The sequence below is a fragment of the Adelges cooleyi genome, unplaced genomic scaffold, assembly GCF_023614345.1.
Source record: "Adelges cooleyi isolate 19-005CV unplaced genomic scaffold, UGA_ACOO_1.1 ACOO_flye_CR_arks_rails_tigmint_CR_PRNA_108, whole genome shotgun sequence".
NCBI lineage: Eukaryota > Metazoa > Arthropoda > Insecta > Hemiptera > Adelgidae > Adelges > Adelges cooleyi.
This window is the reverse complement of record NW_026095761.1, coordinates 15,479,141-15,502,408: the sequence shown is the minus strand read 5'-3', so window position 1 is coordinate 15,502,408 and position 23,268 is coordinate 15,479,141. Positions and strand designations below refer to the sequence as shown.

The following is a 23,268-nucleotide window of genomic DNA, read 5'->3' as shown; positions in this document are numbered from 1 at the left end:
CTAAACAGTTTACAATATAAACAGTGTATCATGAGTCCCAACAGCATTGCTTAATTTATTATACGAGACAAGTAATAAGGTATTGCTATGGTGCTTGCAAAACGTACATGTCAATTGTAAATGACATTTACCATGTCTCGTTATATGTGTAGTTCTTTAGAAAACTATGCATAATTTATGAAATTTTTAGTTTTTTTTTATTTACCTTCATTATAAGTCTAGACATGAAGTGAAATTATGGCTGGTTATATTATAATCATCTTCGAAAATACTTATTCGCCGAAATAATGAATACTTTTATAATTTTCTTGTTTACATCATTATAAACGAAATTAAAAAAAATACAAACTCAAAACATATTACAAAAATAAAACATTCAAGCAGAATACTTTCGTTAGCTACTATAATATTATAAAATTAAAGAAGGAATTTAAATGCCTTACAAATAAATGAAATCACTGGCTTGATGACACCTCTAATAGCGCAAAATTCTTGTTATGGTTGGTATTTTCTAGAATTTATAGCCGCCAGTTACAAAAAATACAATTAATAATATAATATAATTTTTATTTTGCACAGCTGTCATTTCAATTTATAAGTACTCTATATAGGCAAAATAAAAAAATATTATTTTATTTATTTAAATTCTAGAGAAACTCATTTACAAATACATGAAAAATAAAAAACGTATTAACAACCATGTTCAAAAAAATAAAAACAATGAGAAGTAATAAAATACAAAAGTAATTAATTAGTTATAGTGAAAACCGTACATATAAAAGACAAACAATGAAAAGCAATAATAATTATAAATTTAAATATTCGCGTGAAATGCGATTAATTATTACTTCTACAGTAATAAAATTGTTTTCATTACCGTCAATATTTTTTTGATAACAATTGATTACATTATGATGAAACAAAAAAGTGATAATAAAATATTATATCATTGTTACAGTTATTTTTTTATATGTACAGTATTATTAAATTTAAGCTCAAGTAGAAAAAATAGATAGAATACAAAAAAATAATACTAAACAATTTGCAAATATAACAAGTATTTCATATTAGGTCAGACTTAACATAGATTCATTAGAAAAAAAGGTGGGCGGGTAAAATACTTTAATCAAACTTTAAATGGTTAATAGAGACAATTTCTGCGTATATTCGTTAGATTGAGGCCACGAAATCGCAAATAGTAAGAAAAATGCTAGCGATAGGACATAACATAACGTTGGCCCGTTTGGAGAACGGATTTTTTAAATACTTTAACGATTATAGAACTTCAAATATAAGGTCTAAGACAGGCGATAAAAAAATGGATATTTTTTCAAGCGAGAAACCTAACTCAATTATTCGGTCGAATAAATAAATTTAAGTCGATTATAAAATTATAAAATATTCAAGTTGTTTATTATAAATAAAATATTTCTTATTTTGGTATGCCAGGGCTAATGGCTGATTTCTGAAATATTTACACTGTACTGTAAAGGTTTCACCGACGAAATGGCGTTGAAATAATAATAATATGTGAAAGCCAAATTTGTTAACCATTAAAAATTACTGTGCGGTAGAAAATAACCGGCTTGGTGTTTAATGTTTACACTGCGGTATAGTAACAGTAATTTGAAAAAAAAATAATGTTGTATATAGGCGACTCGTTCTGCTCATCCTACTTAAAAATGATTACAGCGTCGACGCCGCTTTGTTAATTTTAACGTTACATTATTTCCCCAGTGAGGTAAAACGCGTTGCCGCACGGTATATAATGAGATAACCCAGCTGTAAACTTATCCTTTGAAGTCGATTAATGATGGATCGATCGGCCGAAGGGAATTGCAAAAGAAAACGCGGCCAAACCGTTATTGTTATTATCATTATTAATATTAAAACGTTTATCAGTCTAGTGTAGCGCAAATAGCCGAGTCTGTTGTCTACGGTCACCGTTCTAACAATAAAGACCTGCCAAATAGAACAACGTACAAGCCATTGGACCCATGTAATGTCGTTCAAAAGGTTTATAACAAAAACCTTTCAGTCGGTGTATAGGTTTTAGGTGAAAAATATTTTCTCAGATCACCGTTTTTGAAATATCTTATTTTTTTTCGCTCATGTTAAAAAGAACGAAACAAGAATATAAATAAAATATTCAAGCATTAAAGAACAATATAATATACCTAGTGCAAAGAAAACCTTTTAGTTCATTTATCCACCTCGCAGTGAATTTTCTTCTTTTCAGTTTATTTTTTCGTTTATGACAAATATGTACTTACAAATTCTACGAATCAATTTGCAAACGTTTAACATAGAGAACAATTGGGTTTCTGAAGATACTTATTGCTATTACAATCTATTATTTATTTTATACTAAAAGTACACAGTAAATTTCACACAGTAAATTGTATTCAATTGGTTAGCAATAGAAATTTTTGTCTAATAACAAACGAGTTAGTTTGCCAAAACTATTTGTCTTTCAATTCTAAACATCTCCAAAATAAATATGCATAATTTACATTTTTATGAGTTATAACGATTGTATAATGTACTTAAACCGAGACTCGCCACTAGCCAAGACTTTACGAAGATGGAACATAATGGTGTTATGTGTCGCTAATACGAAATAATATTATAGCATTTTGTACAGACAGTAGTTTTATTATGTAAATAAATGAAAGATCGTATACATTACACAACGTCTTTTATAATCATAATTATATTTTTTCTTGTGGATTTTGTAAATATCCAACCGTAATTTGAATCTAAACAATACTGTAATTAAAAATGATAATATTTTAATTGTTACTCTTAATATATTTTTTCACCAAAGTTATACCAAATGAACTGACTTTCCGTAAGTAAGCAAACTCTGTCTGTAGCTATTAAATACAACTGTACCTTTGAGTAATTTAATGTTTAATTAACTCTGGAATATTAAATTTTCGCAAGCAACAAAAAGGAAATGTATTTTAAAAATCTTTATATACAATTTGCATGCTACACTGGCCATTGCAATATACATATTTCGTTTATATATTTAATGCTTTATTTGTTAAGTAATTTTACATTTTTTGTAATTACAAATTTCCTATTATTTTCCCATTTTAGTTTGACATTTTTATAATATTTGTGCCAAAAATACATTTTAATTTCTGTTACTAAAGTAGCAAAAAAGTTGGGAATCATTATTACATAACTTACTATTGTGTACAAGTTAACTGCAAAGAACATACACTATTTTAAATTATTTGTTGGTATTTCAATAAAATGAAAGTAATTAGTACCTATTAAATAATAATTAAATTTAAGCGAAAAAATAAACATAATATAAGTTAATTTCAGCAAATATATAGATAATGGTTATGCTACCACTTAAAGTAACTAAATTAGTTGAGCTTATACTAGATAGTGATGTGAATTTCTGAGCATCAAAATATGTAAAACAACTCATGAATAGTTTTATTTAATATTCCATACTAAAATTTGTACATATAATCGTATAGTTATAAGAATAATACGTGATTACTTAATTAGAACAAATCAAAGTACAGCCAATATAAGAATAACATATTATAGTCGTGCATTGTCCTTGTATAGTTTTTCATAATAAGGAATAATCAAATCCAATACATAATAAAGTTGTTAAAGATAGTTTCATAACTATTTCAACTAACGTTTAAATAAAGTTGTAAGACGTTGTGATGGTCCATCGCGGTAATGACGGTAAACGCATTTTAATACTAATAATAATTAATAAGAACTGTACATCTAAATTACAAAAATTGGTACCCTGGGGCTATTTTCAAAAAATGTAGAGATTAGTAATGGTTGAATTATAACTTACCAGACTTATATATAACTCTATAGTAAATTATTATTTATGAGCTTGAAAAATATGTAATAATAAATTAACCTTGGAAATCTTAAATGGGAAACTATTCACCACTTTTCAGAAAGAAGAAAAAGTATACAACTGTTGAGTTAATAATTCAGAGGGTGGGATTTACTTTTTGGTTTGCAATACTTGAAAATCTGACCGTCTCTCTATCTCCTTAACGTGTCAAACTTGCATCAATTTTTAAACATATGAAATATTGATTTGAGGACAAATGAAAATATACGTTAAGACTTTATATACCTGAGTACCTTTACTCCTGTATATAAGATCACACATAATTTAGATGTAATATTATTTTAGTTTCGATGAGAGCCTGAGAATTTGTTTTTATACATAGCCTAAATTCGGTTGTAGGAGTTTAATCGTTCCTAAGAAATTTTTATTTTTTTTGTTTAGTTATAAAAGAAATATCTACTCGTACTTTAAAAATGTTACTTTCTGGGTAAAGTGGCATCCCTAAACCTCATCATTTAAAATATGCTAACTGTATTCAACCAAGAATAGCAATCTAGTTAAATATCGCGTTTGACATGAAAACATCATCATTGGTTTACCGCTTTAAAAATTATATCATTATTATAAAGCAAACTATTGTTAATTGTTTCGATTAACAAAATATTATACCTATATTTGATAAAACCATTTAACATTATTTAGTCATTAATAAATATTTTATAAAATTTATAATATTGTTTTTAAGACTGTGACATTATAAATGTAAAAGCAAAAAAACGTTATTCATTATATTAATAAAAATGATTATGCAAAATTGATAAAGTAGCAAACATTTTTTAATTACAAATTAAGATTTTTATTAATATCGAATTGTAAAATCATCACAGTAATAATTGATTTTATGAACAATAAATATCTTTCATTTTAAACAGTTTTAAAAAATGATATTACTGTAGTTTTTCGTTGAATGTGGATATGTTTTTTTGTCCGTTTAAATGTTTTGTGTAAACAAATTGAATGATGAGATATTCAAATTAATTTTATCAACTAGATTTTACTGTTATTTTAGTGGCTATAAACCTGAGGTTCTTGTGTATATTTTAAGACATGATTATGCATTTAGCCACTAAATAGTGTTTGAGTTTCGTTGAAAAATAGTAGAAATATTTATTTCAGTCTATCTACATAAATTATAATGTAACAATTGAATTATACTATATTATAAATCTACTTATAAGTATAACTAGATGTTTTCATAATACACATTTACAATGATAATGTCTAGAAATAATTTAGACGACCGATCAGTTGTATATAATTAACACTTATTCATGTGATTGAGACTTATATTAATGGTTATTTTGCCTATCCCCGGATAGTGTTACAAATAGGAACAAATGGTCAAAAATTATTATTCTATAAACAATAACGTTATACCATACAAGTTACGGTATTGCAAATGAAATTATTACTATTTACTCATTACTTCACGAGTCTCATTAATTCTGTTAATTCGTTGTTGTTTTTGATTACAGAAACATTCGAGTTTGATGAAAGATCTGGTGGTCACCAACAAACTAAAAAACGGTAAGCGTACTTACCTACTATTAGTTTAGCACTTGTTCGGCTAACGAGCGGTCGAAACCAGCAGCGCACCGAGTGATATCCGATGTACACACATCATACATATATATATATATAAATATACATTTATATATATATATTATGCTGTGTGTAATTATGTTATTTTATTGAATCCAAACGAATTGCAAACGGGAAGACCGAGTAAACGATGGCCTATTCTCAATAATGGTGTTCACGGCGGCTCTTAATTGTTAATGTATTCAAAACCCAATTCAGCTCGGACGCGGTTAGTAGTTGTTTTCAACGGTGTTTACAGAATTGTTTTAATGACTTTCGTCCGGAGCGTAGTTTTACCTGAATATATTTTATAGGTTCAGGTAAGACGTTCAACAGTGGTGAACTGACAATCGGATAAAGTAAATGCGGTCGGCCTGTGAGACAGTTGTAAATTATTATTATTACTGTTATTTTCAAAAGTTGCGACTCGCGTCCTCGATGAGACCTGGCTATGACCCTGCGACGCCCATACCGTGTAAAGCTACCCTGCGGGACGACCACTGAGCAATTGTTGCGTTGACCTCGGCGAGTTCACCGCATTATCCCTTAATTTCGTGACGGTTTTGTTAATCCCTCTCCTTGTCCCTGTAGCCGGCAGTTGTTCTCGGCAAGACTTTAAAACAAAACACAATGTATATATTTGTTAAAAAAAAATCTTTCAGACAAGAATAAATTAAAGAAAGGACACGAATAAAAATCCTTTAATTTATAACGTAGCCTCGAGCGCATTTGTTTTTGAAGTTATATTAAGTTTTGCAAAGCTGGAAAAAAAATACTCAGTATCAATCTCGTTTTGAATTTTTGTAGGTATTTTTAAATGAACAAAACCAGTGGGGGTTAGTTCGTTTTGAAAGTATTGCTCAAACGATAACATCAAACGAATACAGAATTAATAAAAAATGAATTAAATAATGAACAAAAACTATTAAAAATAAAACCGAATAACGTATTAAAAATGACAAAGAAATTCACCTATGGCACTTTTGTGCTAAGCCATCGGTAAATAAAACTAATTTTTTACTAATTTTTCGTCTAATTAATGTTAACTTATTTGGTTATTAAAAAAATACCATTTTAACTTTGCATTTAATGGTTTTCAAATAAATCATTGTATTTTATCAAATAACAGCAAAGACAAAAAGGCCAATTTTTATTTTTGTTTCTTAAATTGAATTATACAAATTATATTCAGATATAACTGTAATAAAGCAATAATATTTATCCATCAATAGAGAAAATTGTATAACCTTTCCTATATTTATGCTATAAGACTCTATCAATTTTTGCCAAACATTGCCGTTATCACTTAAGGCTTAAAAAACAATTTTTGTTTCCCTCAAATGAATAAAACTGTATTATTTCGACAATATAATTTATTATATTTACTTAATGCAGTTATTAAAAAAAAAAAAAGATCTATATCGTGAGTGCGTGTGTTCATTATGTGTATTCTTAAGATAATTTAAACTGTGCGCATAACCCATTCCAATAACCAAATAAAATATTGCTCGAAAATATGCTTGTTGTTGCTATTAACGAGTGTTTTACTTTGAACACGTACAAAATATACAATTTCCTTTGAAATATTATTTATTTGTTTCAGGCTTAGCTAGTGGAAATTTAACCAAGTGTCAATCTCCTCCACCGGTAATGAACCCAATTCGAAGAACGGTTACCCCAGATAATCCTGATCCGGCAGAAATAATTACAGAGGTAACATAGAGAAAAATTTAATTATAAATTTTGAATTTTGCTAATACCAACATACCTCGTCTTATACCAAATATAATCTTTATAAAGTCGATAATTCGCATTTAAGTCAAAACTTATAGACATTATATACCTATTCATAGCTCAACACGGTTAATTGTTTGGACGACTTAACTAAAATAAAATACACCAATATCAGTCAATGTGTAACAATAAAATCTATAACTAATTTTATTTACGTAGTTTTCTTTTTTATTATTAGAGTAGTTTCTTCGAACTTGATATTAATCTGCGAAAATAAGTATAACTTTTACTTACTATGTTGAATTTCAACCAAACAATATAATATAATACATCAAATAAATTCAATATTAAACAATAAAATACGTTATAGTAGTTTTGGGTTTTTTTCTTTAAGACCAGATTCTGCTGCGCGGTTGGGGATATGACATTTTTTTTTCTGCCAAGCGTTTTTGAGGAATGCCCAGCAGACAACATTGCAATCATATTTTTTTCGTCTTCTTCTTGGTATCATAGTATTGTATATTTTTATATTACACCAAATAACAAAAAAAAAATCAAATAATAGTGAGGATATAACATACAAGGGGTCATTGGTCTTTAGGAATTATTATAACTGTAAGTGATAAAATCACTAAAAAACATTATCAGAAAATCATAAAAGAAATAAATATTCGATATCTACGCGTTATTATCACTTACCATACTAATAAATATACTTCATTATTCAAAATAACTAACGATCTGACTTATTATTTCGTCATCTCACTCGATTTTATGTACATAATATATTAAATTGGAGTAAATGCTTTTGTCTTAACGATGCATGTTTGTATTTATAACAATACCATTAGTCTAATTTTGGGTTCACAAACATTAAAGAATACTATACTATTGTCATTATAATTAATAATTATTGATTTTAATAGACAATGGTAATTAGATTCATTTTATAATAATTATTATTGACCTTTGACATAATATCCTATTTTGCCACTAGCAACCGCAATATAAACAATAATAATTATCATTCGTTTTCATGACGTCGTATAACAAAAAAAAAAAAGTTTCAAAGGTTCAAAGAGAGAAAAACGAATATATTCTCAAAAAAATGTGTCAAAAGTGATTTTGATTTAAACTATTGTAGAGGTAAAAACGGATCGTCGCTTTTTAGTTTTTTTATCGGTCTCGAGACGGATTGGACTAGTACTGAACGTCAATAGGGCATCGACAATCTCGAACCTCCCGGTATCATAAAAATGTGATAGAAAATAAATAGGATTTTTCTGAACACCAAATAAATAAATAAATATATATATATATTTATATAGTTTGCTACTACCTATTCTTAGGGAATGGATTCTGAAAGTCGATTCAGTTTTATAACACAAGCTTTTGTGTAAGGTCATATATTTGATAAGCCATTGCGGACCCTAACAATCCATAGTGGCATTGTTTAATTTTAATAGAATAAAGCTAAAATTCCTTGGAAAATAATTAAATGTTTCTGTACATCACGAACAAATACTTGATTAATATTACATTCGACACCAGAAAACGTTAATAAAGTGTAAATAAAATTGTATTCTAAAAAAAGATTATGCTTATTACATTTTTCACCAAACTTTAACGAAACATTAATATTTTCTAATCTCTGTGTAGGACATGATATTATTTATTTCAAAAACTTTTCACAATTACCTTAACTTATTACTACTTACTTAGGTATTATTTGTTTATCGCTCACTCACTGTGATTCTGTTGTAACATATTAGTTGTGAGGTTTATTTTAAATATGCGAGTGCCAATTTTTTAATGTAGATATCAAATGAGATACGATACCACATTTTTACTAGTTATATTAATTTCAATATCTGTATAATAAGGGAATAATAAAATTAACATGTTACAAACAAAAGAAAAGTATATACTACAGATTACGAAATAAAAAAATAAGAATATTAAACACAAATGTACGGCGGTTTTTGTACGCGTTAATTTGTAACATCTAACACGAGTAAAATAAAATATGAAAATATTTATCGCCCAAAGCGATGGTACATCTATCGCATCATCATCATTTGTGTTTTTAAACCCGGAAACCAGAACTTTGTCACTAGAATTCTATTAATACATTTCTTCTACTGCACGATATCACGATCATTAATTATTGTTACTATTTACCTTGCCGTTAACGTTTTGCAAAAGACCGAACTGTGCAATTGAAAACTGCTTAGACTTGTTTCCCGACATAATTGCTTTTAGATTGACCATAAATAAGAATAAAAAAAAAAGGGAATTATGGTCCTCAATACCACCACGTTCCCTTCCTCGGCGTGAACACCTGACAAAGCAGACATAGTAGATTCCTAATAATAATATTTTTATTCATATAATTTACCATTGTTTAAACTCTAAGACAATAAGACCACCTAAAACTTGAATAATGTTACGTAGTGCACTAATTATAGCAGTTATTAGTTAATTGATATAAAATAATAAATAAAAGTGTAAAAATGTCGGTTGTCTAACAAATAAAAAAATTTGAATAGAATAGTACATAAGTAATTAATTTGTATGCTCTCCAAACATTGTTCGTACGACATACCATTGGGTACATTATTTATATTTTATAATCAAATATATAAACTAAACTTGGGTCTGGGAATAATTAATAAACTATCCAAATTCATTTTAAAGTTTTCAAACCAACAACGCATATGTTTCTCTTCACATAATATAACTATAAAACTATGCTAAAACTAAGCACATTTATGGCATACCTACCTGTTATTAGAACATTAGTTTATACATTTAGTTCATAGTGTTTAAGTTACTTATTTTTATTGCAACGTTTAGTATCATAGTTTTTATTAACTCATTGGTAATAATTTGTTTTTTTTTTTGTTCGCCTAAAAAAATAATTTGATTTATCTTGTGATATTTTTCTTTCGTGTAATGCATTATTTTTTTATTGTATTATTTATTACTACTTTTTTATTATTTTCATGAAACATTAATGAGCATTTATATAAATGGTCGAAAAGACTACGGTAATTTACAAGCTGACTTACAAAGAATACTAAAAAAACAATTATAACATTAAATTATAATATTTTGATCCGAAAACTAATATTTAATATCATGTCTTTTGTTTTGCTCAATATAATTAATTGTTTCTTAAGAAATTATCATATCTTTATATGATATTCTTCTATCTAGTTAAACACTAGGTAGTCAAATATTAATCTCTACGAGTTCATTAAATTACAATGGCCTATTTCGAGCGTAGATAAGATGAAAAATGTATTTTACTTTTGTTCGTTGTTTTTTTTTTTTAATTACGGTTGTTTTAAATATAAATATTTACCAAATGATTAAACCGCTATAGTGTTATCTCTAGATACGCTTTACCCTAGTCGAAACTTATCTATTTCAGTATTAATAATATTCGAACTTTTCAAGGAACAACAAACTTTTATAGATAATTATAAAACGTTATAGTTGGTCGCGCTAAATTATGAGTAGGTATAGTGAATTTTGACAGAGAGACGGATGGCGCAGTCGTTTATTGTGCAACGTCACCAGATAAGATTTCTCTGAGCGAGTTCACGACACCGTGTCGGCGATAAACACACAAACACACAAAACGTTGACTAATTTTTAGTTTTGGTCGTAACCGCCATGCCCGTAGTCGTGTATCAATAATAACAGCACGGTATTGTGTACAGAATATAACCTATGATGTAAAGCCTATATCGTATTTGCGTAGAATCCCAGCATGCCGATGGCCAGGGCGGGTTGGGTGTTGCGCACGCTGTTGCTGAGCGACCAGAACACCGTGCTCAGGGACAGAAAGACCGGCGGCGGGAGATCCGTGGTCCGGAGATGCGCTTCCGGTAGCGAGCTCATCGACTGGCTGATGAACCTTGTGTCCACCGACCACGATTCCTTCAGTAGGCACGACGTCGTGGGTATGTGGCAGGCGCTGCTCGAGGAAGGAGTCATCTTCCACGGTGAGTATATAAGTACAAAACACTCGACCAGGTCGTAGCACCCGTGCGTATGTTAAATGACAATAATTTGTATTGTACTGTTGAATGTCCATCATATCTAGCCACGGGGGAACATCCGTTCAAGGATAAATGTCTATTCTACAATTTCTGGCAGGACAGGGAGGGCGCGTTGAACACGCCCAACATACAGGACGTGGCCGAAGCCGAAGAGCATCTCGACGACGCTCTGCAAGATTTAGTGTCGCGAGGTCCGGACGCGCACCTTCGGATGATTTTGCGGTCGCCGTGAGTAGTGCTTTCAGCTGATCGCCGTTATATAATATAGTTAAAATGTTTAAATCTAAGCACGGCCATTGTGTGTGTGTGACTTTGTAGAAGCTCGGAACGAACTCCCGAAGACTTGGAACTGATCTACGAAGAACTGTGCGTGCAACGGGCTCTCGCTCACCTACCCAACACGGTGAAACGCGAACTGGCGTCCGTGGTGGTATTCGAGGCTCATCCGAGAGCCGGTCATGTGTGTAAGTTGAAAAAGTCACGTGCTAAATCTAATAAAAGGGAAAGGGAAGGAGGGCTGGAGACGCGCCGGGTTTGTTATGCGTATAAGTCCTTCCGGGCCCGGGGGGATTTATTCAACTGGAAACAAGGTTTGCGTTTGAAATTTCTCCTTCGATTATTCACGAGTATTCGACAAACCGTAAACGTGAAAACAATAGCGTGGCACTGTAAACAATCGGATTCCGTCGAAAATCCATCAATATGCTCAACAACAGTAATACACCATACTGATTATACATGTTATTTCGACAGTGTTTCGTCAAGGGGACGAAGGCAAAGCGTGGTACATAATCATGCAGGGTGCCGTAACCGTAGAAACGTACTCCAAGGGTGCGGTGGAAACGCTGTACGACGGTGAAGACTTTGGCGGTTTGGCGATCATACACAATGTCCCCAGGTATGTAGCTAAGCCGTTTGAAATACAATCAACTAAACGATAAGTCACCATCAAGCGAAATAGATTAATTAATTTACCCCGTCTTTCCTTTCGCTACAGATCGGCCACGATAACCGTCAAAGAGGACAGCACCCATTTGTTACGAGTCGACAAAGATAACTACAATAAAATTCTTAGAGACGTCGAGGCCAACACGATCAGACTGAAAGAAATCGGTAACGACGTTTTGATATTGGAAAAGTCACCTAGATTACACAAGTATGAAGTAACAATATTTTTTTTAATAAAATACTTAGCGCTGGCCACATCAATAAGAGTTTTTTATTGACAGTTATTCATTTTGTTAACAAAAAAAAAATGTCATGTTTAATATGTTTATTAAAATAGACGATGCTATCACAATGTATCAAAATGTTACCGCGAAAAATTAACGCTGCATGTATAGATCATATGAATGGCGTTATGCAGAAAGCAACCAACCCACAAAAAAAAAATCGAAATTTTAGTTTAACTAGTGTGGTATAGTGTATACTACACTATTTAAACTAAAATCTCGATTTTTTTTTGTGGGTTGGTTGCTTACGACATAACGTCATTCATATAAACTCGGTATAATATGTATACTTTTATAATTTAAGGTACATGATAATCGCTGGAACGCCTCAAAAGATAATGGAACATCTTTTAGAACACCGATTAAGCGCCACCAACGTTGCAGGGTCCAGAAACGATCCTTGCTTAGATGATTTTCTATTGACGCACATAGTGTTTATGCCCACTCGGACGTTAGTATCGGAACTGAACAAATAATATCCTTTTAAACGACATATACGTGTTAAAGGCGTCAATGGGCGGTTATTTTTATTTTATTAACAATATATTATTATGCATTTGAATTGTTCCTTAACCAACGTGTTTACTTATCATATGGAGAATCCCGCACAAGACAAAGAGTACACAATCAGCTGTAAGAGAAAAGTCGTACAGTTTGTATATCGCTGGGTGGTGACCATTAGACATCCGGTGTTTGACGACGTCGTCTCAATGTCGTTTCTCGAAGTAAATCCAAATTACCTAATTGTTTATCGACCGGAAAAGGTCATATTAACTTGTTCCTTGCACAGGAATTGGCCAGCGACGTAGAAGCTGACTGTCAACTGTTGGGCGGCAACAGCCAAGCTCTGCAAGAAGAAGCCAGCCTTATGCACCATATCATGTCTCGGCTGAGAAGATACCAGGACGAGAGGCTAGAGTTTTCGGGCTTGAAATGGAAGTTACCACCCGGAGGACAGCCCATCTGTCTGTTCTCGGCACTTAGCAACCCGTCGAAAAACTCCAGACCGATCATTCGACCGAACGACGACAGTAAGCATGAACTCTATAAACTGTATAATTGTTGCACAACTCAATTAAGCGGAAAAAATATAACTCTATGATTATAATATTATATATGCATTGTTACATGATACTTATTGTGTGTAAACAGTTATATTCCGGGTCTACTGTGCAGACCATACGTTTTGCACGTTGCGATTACCCATCAACGCCAGTGCTGAAACTATTAAAGTAGGGGCTTACGAAAAGTGTAGTCTTCGGCATCCCGTGCAGGATCTGAGAATTGTCGAGGTCAAGTCCACGGGCGAGAGAGTGCCTTTCAGAGATAGCGAACACTCGATACCCACGACCGTTGGGCTTAACAGCTGTATATTTTTAACGCCCAAAGATCACATGGACGCTTTGGTAATCTATAAAAATATATTATGATGGTGGCACCAATGGTAGCCGGAGCGAGTAACCAAAAACAAAATAATTTTTTCTTATCTCAAATAAAATAAAATTCTAATAAAAATATAAAAAACCTATAACAAATTTGTATGTGAATATATGACCTCCAGTTTTGTTTGATAACTCTATTATACATTGAATTTGTTTTCGTCAGAAACTTTTTCGATTAAGACTATAATAAATTACTTTTAAATTCAAGAATCACACCCTGTGTCCAATATTTCATTTAAATTAAAAAATAAATCTGAAGCAAAATAAACGATAACGTTATTATTTTAACGTATTTTCTAAAGAAAGAACAATCCAATCGTTTTTTATACGAGCAATATTATATTAAAATAAAATAACGAATATATTTTGTTGCACCTAATTATGGTATCATAATTTAAAATAAAACGTAATATAAAACATTTTTTACCCACGTGCCATATTTTTTTCAACTTACTGCTAAAGATTTTTTTTTTAACCGTTAATAACTTATTGGTATTTGATTAAGTATTTTATTGCCGTCGCCGCAATGTATCAATATATAATTAAAGCTGAAAACGAACAATGAAGTTAACCTAAACCATGTTATATGTGTTAATTTCAGACTTGTGTACCGGAACAAGAGAAATCTGAAGGGGCCGAGATATCAGCAGATTTCGATTCGCTAAGCACCAAAGAACTTGCGTATCATATGACACTTTTCGATTGGGATCTGTTTTGGAACGTTCACGAAGTATAATTAAATAAAAGTCATCTTAAAAATACTGTAGAATAATAAATATTATATAAAACAATTATTCTTACCGTTTGTTTGTTCGGTTCTAGTACGAACTAATTTATTTAACTTTCGGACGACATCGTTTCCAACAAATCACAGCCAACTTGGACGTGTTCCTAAGACGGTTCAACGAAATTCAGTATTGGGTCATCACTGAAATATGTATGTCTCAAAATATTTCAAAAAGAACAAACATACTAAAGAAAATGATCAAACTAGCTACTTAGTGAGTAAACACACCCACTGGTGTTTATAATTTGAATTCATTTAACATATTCAATTTTTTTCCTGATAAAAATTCAGTCAGCCGTTACTTACTACTACACCCATTTCTTGTACTATATTCAGAATAAATTACTAGAGCTTTGTCTCTCAAAAAAAATGATTCATATTATAACTAAGGTGGTAATTGAAATGTAACTAATTATAAAGTATAAACCATTTGAGTTTAATAGTTATCGATTTTAAATTTTAAAAACAATTATAAAAATGTTTTAAAATCATTTAGAATATAGCATTAAATTAATATCTTTGAATATGTTCAATGACATTAACTTCAAGTTATTAATTATAATTAAGTGTATTTATTCATTAAACAATTAATAGAAAACTGTAAACAGCTTTTATAACTCGGAAACTAATTCACACGACCAAATACATACGTATGGCGCTATCTGCCGTTCAACACAATGCATAAAGTTGTTTTCTATTTAAAGAAGAATATTATAAAAATACTGTTCTGGCATGAATATACTAACTACAGATTCGTAATTAACTACATAATAAAACCGTTGTAAATAAAGATTATAAAAAAAACAAACAGAAAACTCAGTAAACACTTTAAACCATGCAACATTTATCGGTTTCAAGGGGTATGCATAGAACACTAAACTAACAAAGAGGCGTGTAATATTGCCGACTGTCATAGACGTAATAAATAATAATTATGTTATCTTTTGGAAAATAATATTCAAAAAGGGTTCATAAATCAAAGTTTTAAAAAATTATAACATTAAGTAATGATATATAAATTAGTACGATCTATTATATGTATAAATGTGTAAAATTGTTTTAGATCGTTGTCTATGGTTTAGAATGCAAAAAACTAATAGTCGAAACTTTTTTTAAACTTTTTGTCTAAACATTTTTACATTTTATAAATGGCCCTTTTTTAGTATAAATGTTTTAAGTGTTAAATGTTTGAAAAGACACCTTTAAGTTAAAATTAATTCAATAAAAACGATATTTTTATGTGCTGTTTCATTTATTGTTTTTAACCCATCAAGTATATAAGTTTGTTCTCATCACGTCATTCAACTCTTTTTTTTTTTCAACACAACACGATTGTTTTTTGGTTCCAGTTGCAAAGAATATTACAATTTCAACGCTTTCTTCGCTATTTTGATGGGACTCAGTGACGTGGCTGTCAGCCGGTTGTCAACCACGTGGGATAAGTTGCCGTCTAAGTCGCGGAAACAGTTCACCGAATACGAGGCGCTAATCGATCCGAGCAGAAATCACCGAGCTTACAGGATTACCGTGGGCAAACTGCCATCGCCCATGATACCGTTTATGCCTTTACTTATCAAAGGTACGAATGCATTTTGTCAGTAAATACAACATTCATGTATAAATATACGAGTACTATAATATCGGTTAAGTATCGCCGACCGTTCTTAAAGCGGTCGACCAAATAAGTACGCAACAGCCAAAACCGGAATTATGTAAAAATGTTTGTACTTGTAGTATATTTAGGAGGTATAAACATTTCAAAAATAGCAATAAATCATCGAGGCTTTGATTTATGCATACTGGAGCGGTTATGGATTTAGTTCCAATAGTGTATATATTATTATGTTTATTGCGAGTCATTTGAAATAAATTTATAATGTACTATGCAATTTGAAAACGGTACAGCAACGTGTACTACACATAGTATTGACTTTCAGATATGAAATTCACTCACGACGGTAACAAGACCCATGTGGACGGATTGGTAAATTTTGAAAAAATGCACATGTTGGCGCAGACTATGCGGACTTTGCGATATTGCCGTGCGAGACATTTGGGTAAATATTATTACACCTATACGAGTCACCGTGTTTAGTGTTAGCAACTTAATGTATAGTGTTAACTAGAGTAATCATTGATGGTAATAAAGACAATTTTAGTGTCACGCCAATATGAATCTGCGTCCAAAAATAATGACAATCGGAGACATTTGCGGTAGTCAATGAACGTTTGGGTGGTCATTTCTGAAAATGTTCATGAATTATAATTACAGTTCATAGCATTTGTCATTTGAGGTTTCAAAAAATAAAACGTATTTTTCAAGTACTTTTAGACACATTCTGTTAGATTATGAGACAAGTCTAAAATTTGTTCTTGCCATTTTTTCGAATCCAAAATTTTGAAAATTTAAGTCTCGAGTTCGTCTCGGTGTCAGACCCAATACATGGAATACCGATTTATTTGAAGAGACATACCTACAAACACATATTATACATACACACAAACTTAACATTGTTTGAGGGGAAATGAAGTACCTACGTCAATGACATGGTTTAATTACAATGACTTCTAAAGTAAATAATACAATTAACGAAACAATGTATTTATTTTTTTTGGCTCCCTCTATCCCCCGCCAATATAAAAAAAAATACGAATTTTCCAAAATTGAATTAATAATAATGTTGACTATTAGCGTTCGAAAAGAATAAATACATAAATAAAAGAAGAATATAAACAAATAATAAAAAATCTATGAACATTTCCTACCGTAGTATCTTTTTTTTTTTGTGAGATTTGAGAGGGGTAGTTTTAAAATGCATGATACCTCCACGAGTCTTCCTAATTAGTACACCATATCATCACAAACAATATCCGTGTAACCAAACACTGGCCATGCCTTTCATAGGAGTTCATCTCTTGACACATTCGTTAATACTTATTTCTTTTTTTTTTTTTAACATTTCCAGTGCTCGAACCTCCAATTTCCAAAAACGAAGCCGACGTCAAAGCGTACGTGAGTTGTCTGCGATGCATAAACAACGAAAGGACGCTGATGAGCATGTCGCAAAAACTGGAGCCCAGGAGAACCTAAGAAAAATGTCTTCACTGACCCTCGTTCACTGCCGGGTCGTTATAAATGTGTTTGGAAAAATCCCTTTGTTTTTGCCAAATTTGTGTTACAAAGTGTACAAAAAACAAAAAACAAACGAGCCACAGAAAACCTTACCTTTGTATATTTTCCCGCGAACGATTAGCCGTGCTTATATATACATACAGGGTTGAAGGATACGTCGGAGTAGTTAAGTTTTATGTTATTCTCTATAAATATTGTAAACGCGTGCACAAAAATGTCAGGACAATCAGAGACTGTACATAGTGATAAATGATAATCATGGGCGGGCGGCTGAACAAAATAAAATATAAAAATAATATTATTGCAATAAAACATTTGAATCGTTCAATGTAAATATCGTAGATTCGATAAACACGACGATTAACATAATATATTATAAATGTACTTATCAAAGTACAGTGAATATCATTTTATTAATCCTTGTCCACATTATATTATTATTTTGATGGTAACTATATCATTGCGGATATAATAACGTTGTATTTAATTTTACTCATAGGCGGCTGTAAACCAAAGAGATGTCGTCATAACACCATTATAAGTACTTAAAATTTCTGAAAAAAGTCATTTAACTATAAAAAGTTTAAATTGTGTTTTATTGTATTAGATGTATAATATTATTACGTAGAAGAAAGTATCGTCGGTAGGAATTTTATTAAAAAACATATTTCTTTTGAAAGTAACAGAAACAAAAATAGTAGGTATAAGTTACAACTTTTTCAAAAACACATTATGGATCATACAGCGTTTACCAATGCAACATTTTTCTATATGTGTATGTGTCATAATTTTTCATACATTTTTGAAAACGATATTGAACAAACCAACTATTGAACGTAACCTATAAAAACTTTTATTGCTTTAATTTCGCTCATTTGTAATATTTTATAAACATCAATTATACCCTATTGATCCTTACCGCTTAATTTTTTTAACAAAACAGTGCCTGTCTATACTTTTGGCGTTCTCAAAATATATTTGATATATTTGAACAGTTCAGACAGCGCCGAGTTGTATTTTTTTACTCATTCAAACCATCATTTAAAATTGTATTTATACATAGAGTTATTGCTGTTCAGAATACCTACTTTTTTATATTTAATTTATTTAGTGAGAGGTTTTGATTAAAACCGATTCAACAATTCTAATTTAAACTTACAAGGTTTTTAGTCACTCCTTTCTCCCAAACTACTGTCAATGTTTTGTTCAAATTATAAGTAAGTTAAAAATAAGTAAGTGGAAGTTTTAAAAGAATGTTTAATTCATAATTTCATTTCGAAAACCTTTGAAACTGCGGACTTTGCGTTTTAAGTATGTTAATGTAAATAACTTCAAAATATATATGCTATTAAAAAACACATAATCGACGTCGTACGTTCACGTTGATATTTCGTAATCGTCTTGATAGGCACTAGCATAATATTATCTAGTCTATTTTAAAATATTATAATAACGATTGTTAGTGTGCTGATGCAGTGCAGTGTTGGGTAAGTAGTCACTTTTTATTAGCATATTACTCTTTAATTAGGAAATGAGCAAACTAACAAGTTATTCTGGATTTATGAAATTAAAAACCGTACAAAATAATATTATTTTTTTTATACAACGATATGTTAACGTTGTCGTTATGTAAACCGCATTATATACGTTTTTAATATAAAATATTTTTAATCTTAAAACTGTAATTACTATGATCCAAACTTATTTTTTTTTTTTGCAAATATGTATGATAAGCCTAAGATCTTTCCAAAATTCTTTTGGCAGGTTTAATATTATTTTAATGCAGAATACTAAATTTGTATGCAGGATTGGGAAGATCGTATAGTGTCTCGTAGGTGTTATATTAATGTATGTACAACGAACAATTATGAAGATGTTATTTCGCAAATATTAAGCCTGTCCTAAAGTCACTTAGTTAATATTTAATAATACTTCATACTTTAATACAACCAAGTTACCATATAATTACGTTACTGAAAAAGCCTAGCCTGCATTGCATTACTGTATATTAAACACAACACTGGCACTAACAGCTGTATAAAACGATCTTACTATTTTATGAACAAGTCGGTAGTATAATTTGTTCTTAAAACTTAAACCATTTGTCGTGATAACTATGGGTCCACTTTCCTATTTATTATTATTATTATTATTAAATACATTTCTTCTAGTTTTCGTTTCTACATTCTTCCATTTAAACCATCGGATGGCAAATAAATAATTTAACACCACAAACATTTTTTGACAAAGAATTTTTTATTACATTAGATCTTTGTTGTTATATGTGTAAAGACGCCCTTTTGTCCGGCATCGTGCTACAGTAAATACAGCAATAAATGTTTTATTACTTCAATAATAATTATATAATTATATTAATTACAATAATAAAAATCTTGTTGTTTCTTCTAGATTATAAAACATTTTTCTATACCTTTTTATATGCGAGTATATAATACTTATTATTATAATTATTATTAAGCTACACTTGTTTTTCTTTACTTATTTTTTACTAATGTAAATTCGTACTTTTATTAAAATAATATAATAGTTTTTTTTTCTAAGAGTCATTATGTTTGTTAAATTAAAAATATAAAAAATATTTATATTTTGTTTGATTTTATTAAATATATTAATTATACTTATTATATTTTTGTGTTTGAACTTTGGACAGTTTGTGTTTTAAAATAAACGAAAATGTCATTTGTTTTTTTCATAATAATATTATTTTATTATAATATATGTAATATACGATACATTTGTCTATTATTATGTATTTAAATATCTGATTAAAATTATTTCGTAAAGGGTTATTCAATATTATTTTAAAACATATAATTTAAATTTAATATATTATTAAAGACTTTGTTGAAAAACAATAGGTAAAAGTTTATGAATCTCAACATATACTGTAATATTTCTAACCAGGTGTGGTTGACACTGTCAAATTTTATATTAAAATAATGTGAAATTTTTTACGGAATTCATAACTGGTTTCAGAATTAATGTAGATTAATGTTTACTTTTTTATCACAAAAGAAAATGTTGTGATAAATAAGTATTTTTGTTATTTTGTTTTGCTTACAACTTGGGAGGCGTTTTGAAAAATAAATTAACGCACTAGAGAAATGATGAGTTCAGATTCGGACTCGGTGATAGAATCCATACATAACGTAGACGTTTTGGTATTAATTGTTCCACAGATACTTTTAAAGCAAATGCACTGCAGTTCGAACCATTGTAATACAATTAATGTACAAGTTGTGTAAATTTACGTTCAAATAGAATATTATAAATTTACATGTTACATATGATATAATACAACTGTTAGTTGTCAAATTTTAATTTAACAGTTTGTATCTAATATCTTCAAGGAACAGTGAATTTTGTCGAGTTATTATTAAATACCTAGTATATTACAATATGCCAATCAGTTATTATGTAAATCATACTCTAACAGGTGTGTTGGGTCAGACATACGCCCTAACATAGTACGTTTTGTCGTGTTTATCATCTACAACACTACATAGTGAATATTTTTAACATTATATATATATATATATATATATATATATATATACATATTATATACATGTATAATATAACGAACACCGGCGTTAGATTTAGCCTCTTAAACTGGATACGATCGTTTAGAATCTAGACTTTTCAGATCGTAAATCAAAAATAATAACAAACTAATTATTTAGATACTGCTGCGATATACATTCATAATACACTCGGCACGTAGTTTTAGTAAAGCGAAATTAAACCGTCGTATTTGACATTTAACGCTGCTAACGACCTCAGACCCTACATAACGAATGTTGTGAAAAAAAAGGAACTCGTATGTAAACATTGTAAACTCGTACACTCACACAGGCCGTATTTTATTTCACAAAACCAAAACTTGCATTTGGAGTATTCATTTACCGGAGCAGGTAGATATTATGTAGGTATATACACACGCAAATTTAAATATTATAATAACAAAATACTTGCAAAGCAAAACAACAAATGCATTCTAATCCACAACATTATGGCTGCCCACCGTTGGCCGTCGGGAGTGTTCATAAATTGTGATACATCGGCTCGAGAATAATAATAAATATTGTTATTAATGGGCAATAACGTTAATTTATAGTTTGGTTCAAACAAAAAACGAAATATAGTTGTACATGATACAAAATGGTAAGTATACATTATGATAATATTATAATATATCCGCGTGAGCAGACTTCCTGAACAGGGTTTAAAAGACAAAAAAGGACCAAGTTGTTTCCACATTGGGCTAACCTAACCTAATCTGGTAAAACGGCTATGCTTTTAGCTTTAAAAATTCGATCGGTGGTAGATACCCACTTAAAGTCAGTGACCGTTTGTGGTTGCAGCTTTACACATATAGTCGGGCAGCGACTCCGGGCTTCCAGCTGTTGATGCTGTCAAAATAATAACATTGTAAGGGTTATATGATTCAATACTAATGCAATCTAATATATACTCTACATAATAACTTAATATTACCGTTGGCGGTTTAATCATTTACATATGCCGCGTTAGTGAAATGTAATAACTAATATAGTATAATGTATTATATTTATACACTCACGATTCTCTTTAGAATTCCAAACAAGTCGTTTAACCTTATTAAGTTATTTTAATGAACGTCGCTCGTCGTTTAATTATTTAGACCTAGTTTATCGTTAGTGCAACCGCAATAGAATATCATATTTTTCTTTTTCAAATCCAGTGTATAAAATTATTACACATAAAAACTAGTTTGGAAAAATAAGTAAATGCTAATAATGAGAAACGAAAGATTTTTAGTGTTATAGATTTTCAATTTTACAGACAGATTTTCAATACTCAAACTCGAAAAGTCAAAGTGTGCCATATCATGTATTAAGGTTGAATAATATGTACATTTTTTTTTATTTTAGTATGTTCTGACAAATTTTGTATAATTCCATTCAGTTCGGTTTCGTTGTTTGTGTCCTTTCTGCATTTCCTGTTATTTCACCTTTGATAGCCGACGACCCGAGCACTCCGGATGAATTGGCTTCCCCGAAGTACTGCAACACAGCTGTGAGGACGAGACAATTTTCTTAGAGGATAATGACGAAGAAAATCTTCCATTGGCAACTGTTCAGTCTGAATGTCATTTGATCAAGGAGACCGCTTGGGCCATTTAATAATCTCTGTTCCGATCGCGCTGGGTAAAGTCGTTTCATATCAGGACCGCAACTAGGAGACAACATCAAATGAACACACACGTACAATATAATATGTTTATGGCAAAGGGCGGGGGAAGTTGTGTGCTGACGTCTTAAATCACTCGGTGATTTTGCTTCTGAAGTTTTAAAGTCCATTTATTAATTGCTCTAA

The 23,268-nt window shown here is 30.4% G+C and overlaps 1 protein-coding gene across 2 annotated transcripts in view; it reads left to right on the top strand.

Annotated features, from left to right (window-relative positions):
- Window positions 1–20,366, top strand: part of LOC126846168 (rap guanine nucleotide exchange factor 4) — a 121,957-nt gene extending 101,591 nt beyond the window's left edge. For both annotated transcript variants that reach the window (XM_050585401.1, XM_050585394.1), the window contains 16 exons: window positions 5,386–5,437; window positions 7,095–7,204; window positions 10,995–11,238; window positions 11,340–11,523; window positions 11,614–11,759; window positions 12,049–12,193; window positions 12,293–12,451; window positions 12,832–13,002; window positions 13,114–13,252; window positions 13,318–13,558; window positions 13,680–13,933; window positions 14,571–14,699; window positions 14,792–14,970; window positions 16,106–16,335; window positions 16,694–16,813; window positions 17,723–20,366. In XM_050585401.1, coding sequence (XP_050441358.1) covers window positions 5,386–5,437; window positions 7,095–7,204; window positions 10,995–11,238; window positions 11,340–11,523; window positions 11,614–11,759; window positions 12,049–12,193; window positions 12,293–12,451; window positions 12,832–13,002; window positions 13,114–13,252; window positions 13,318–13,558; window positions 13,680–13,933; window positions 14,571–14,699; window positions 14,792–14,970; window positions 16,106–16,335; window positions 16,694–16,813; window positions 17,723–17,847 — 2,628 coding nt within the window. In that variant the 3' untranslated portion in view covers window positions 17,848–20,366. The remainder of the gene's footprint in view (window positions 1–5,385; window positions 5,438–7,094; window positions 7,205–10,994; window positions 11,239–11,339; window positions 11,524–11,613; window positions 11,760–12,048; window positions 12,194–12,292; window positions 12,452–12,831; window positions 13,003–13,113; window positions 13,253–13,317; window positions 13,559–13,679; window positions 13,934–14,570; window positions 14,700–14,791; window positions 14,971–16,105; window positions 16,336–16,693; window positions 16,814–17,722) is intronic.
- Window positions 20,367–23,268: the final 2,902 nt, after the last annotated feature.